The 1208-nt window shown below is 45.7% G+C and overlaps 1 protein-coding gene across 1 annotated transcript in view; it reads left to right on the top strand.

The window, feature by feature from the left end:
• galnt18a (UDP-N-acetyl-alpha-D-galactosamine:polypeptide N-acetylgalactosaminyltransferase 18a) overlaps positions 1 to 1208 on the top strand; it is a 175442-nt gene that overhangs the window by 131402 nt on the left and 42832 nt on the right. Inside the window, exons 7-8 of the mRNA XM_005748283.2 lie at positions 117 to 302; positions 956 to 1093. Coding sequence (XP_005748340.1) covers positions 117 to 302; positions 956 to 1093 — 324 coding nt within the window. The remainder of the gene's footprint in view (positions 1 to 116; positions 303 to 955; positions 1094 to 1208) is intronic.

Raw genomic sequence — 1208 nt, 5'->3', positions numbered from 1 at the left:
GAAAATATTTTTAGCAGCTGCATTTTGCTGTCAGTGTGTGTGTGTGTGTGTGTGTGTGTGTGTGTGTGTGTGTGTGTGTGTGTGTGTGTGTGTGTGTGTGTGTGTGTGTAACAAAGGTGTGGCAGTGCGGTGGCAGTGTAGAGGTCCTGCCCTGCTCTCGGATCGCCCACATCGAGCGTGCCCACAAACCCTACACGGAGAACCTGACGGCTCACGTCCGCCGCAATGCTCTGAGGGTGGCTGAGGTCTGGATGGACCAGTACAAGAGTCACGTCTACATGGCCTGGAACGTTCCACTGCAGGTAAACACACTGCACTCACTGTGTGTGTGTGTGTGTGTGTGTGTGGTGCTTCTTCTCCCTGTGCGGGGGTGTTATTGTGGACATGTTTATTTGTGTTCAGGGGTTGTGTTACAGATTTTCTAGCAGCCATGAATGCCACCATGGAGATCCACTAGAAAGTCAGTGGCACATAAATAACAAGCAAATGCATCTCTGAAGGATTGTTGTTGTGCAAGCATATGCTGTTTATAAAAGGTGGAGCTACATTTTCGCTGTGGATTTTGGACAATTCTTAGCATGTTAGTTGTATGTGTGATGAAAGTTAGATCAAATAATTGAGCGTTAACTTACCAGATGACACTAGAGCTTGGTTATTTATTCTGTGTCAAGCTCCATCATACCTTTTAATGTCGTAACGTTGCGCGTTTTAGCATTGAGATCGATTTGCTTTTGGACCCACCCTCAAGCGGTCATTAGAGGTACTACCGTTTTTGTCACTTCCTGTTTGTTTACATTTTCAGATGACAAGTCATTTGAATACTGTATAACAAAGATCTACAGTGTGTTTCTTAACCAGGTTTAGCTGACCTATCAAAACCAAAAAGGTCATTGGGTGGCAGTAAAATGCTCAGCATGTAAAACTTGGATCTGTGTGTGTTTATTTCCTTGCCTAGAACTCAGGAATAGACATCGGGGACATTTCAAAGAGGAAGGCCCTGCGGTCAAGACTCCGCTGTCGACCGTTCAGCTGGTTCCTCTCCAACATCTACCCTGAGCTCCGATCCTACAGCGACACAGTTGCGTATGGCGTGGTGAGTTCCTGTGATCGACCTGCATTTCCGTCTTTGCCTATGTTGACATCCAGAATTAAGGGTTTATTCATTAATGAGTTCCCACTGGTTTCTGAATCATTCCCAAATCAGAACG

The sequence above is a fragment of the Pundamilia nyererei genome, unplaced genomic scaffold, assembly GCF_000239375.1.
Source record: "Pundamilia nyererei isolate P.nyererei 1_Seehausen unplaced genomic scaffold, PunNye1.0 scaffold00218, whole genome shotgun sequence".
NCBI classification, from domain to species: Eukaryota; Metazoa; Chordata; class Actinopteri; order Cichliformes; family Cichlidae; genus Pundamilia; species Pundamilia nyererei.
The sequence above is the reverse complement of the archived record's forward strand: the minus strand, read 5'-3'. Positions and strand labels throughout refer to the sequence as shown.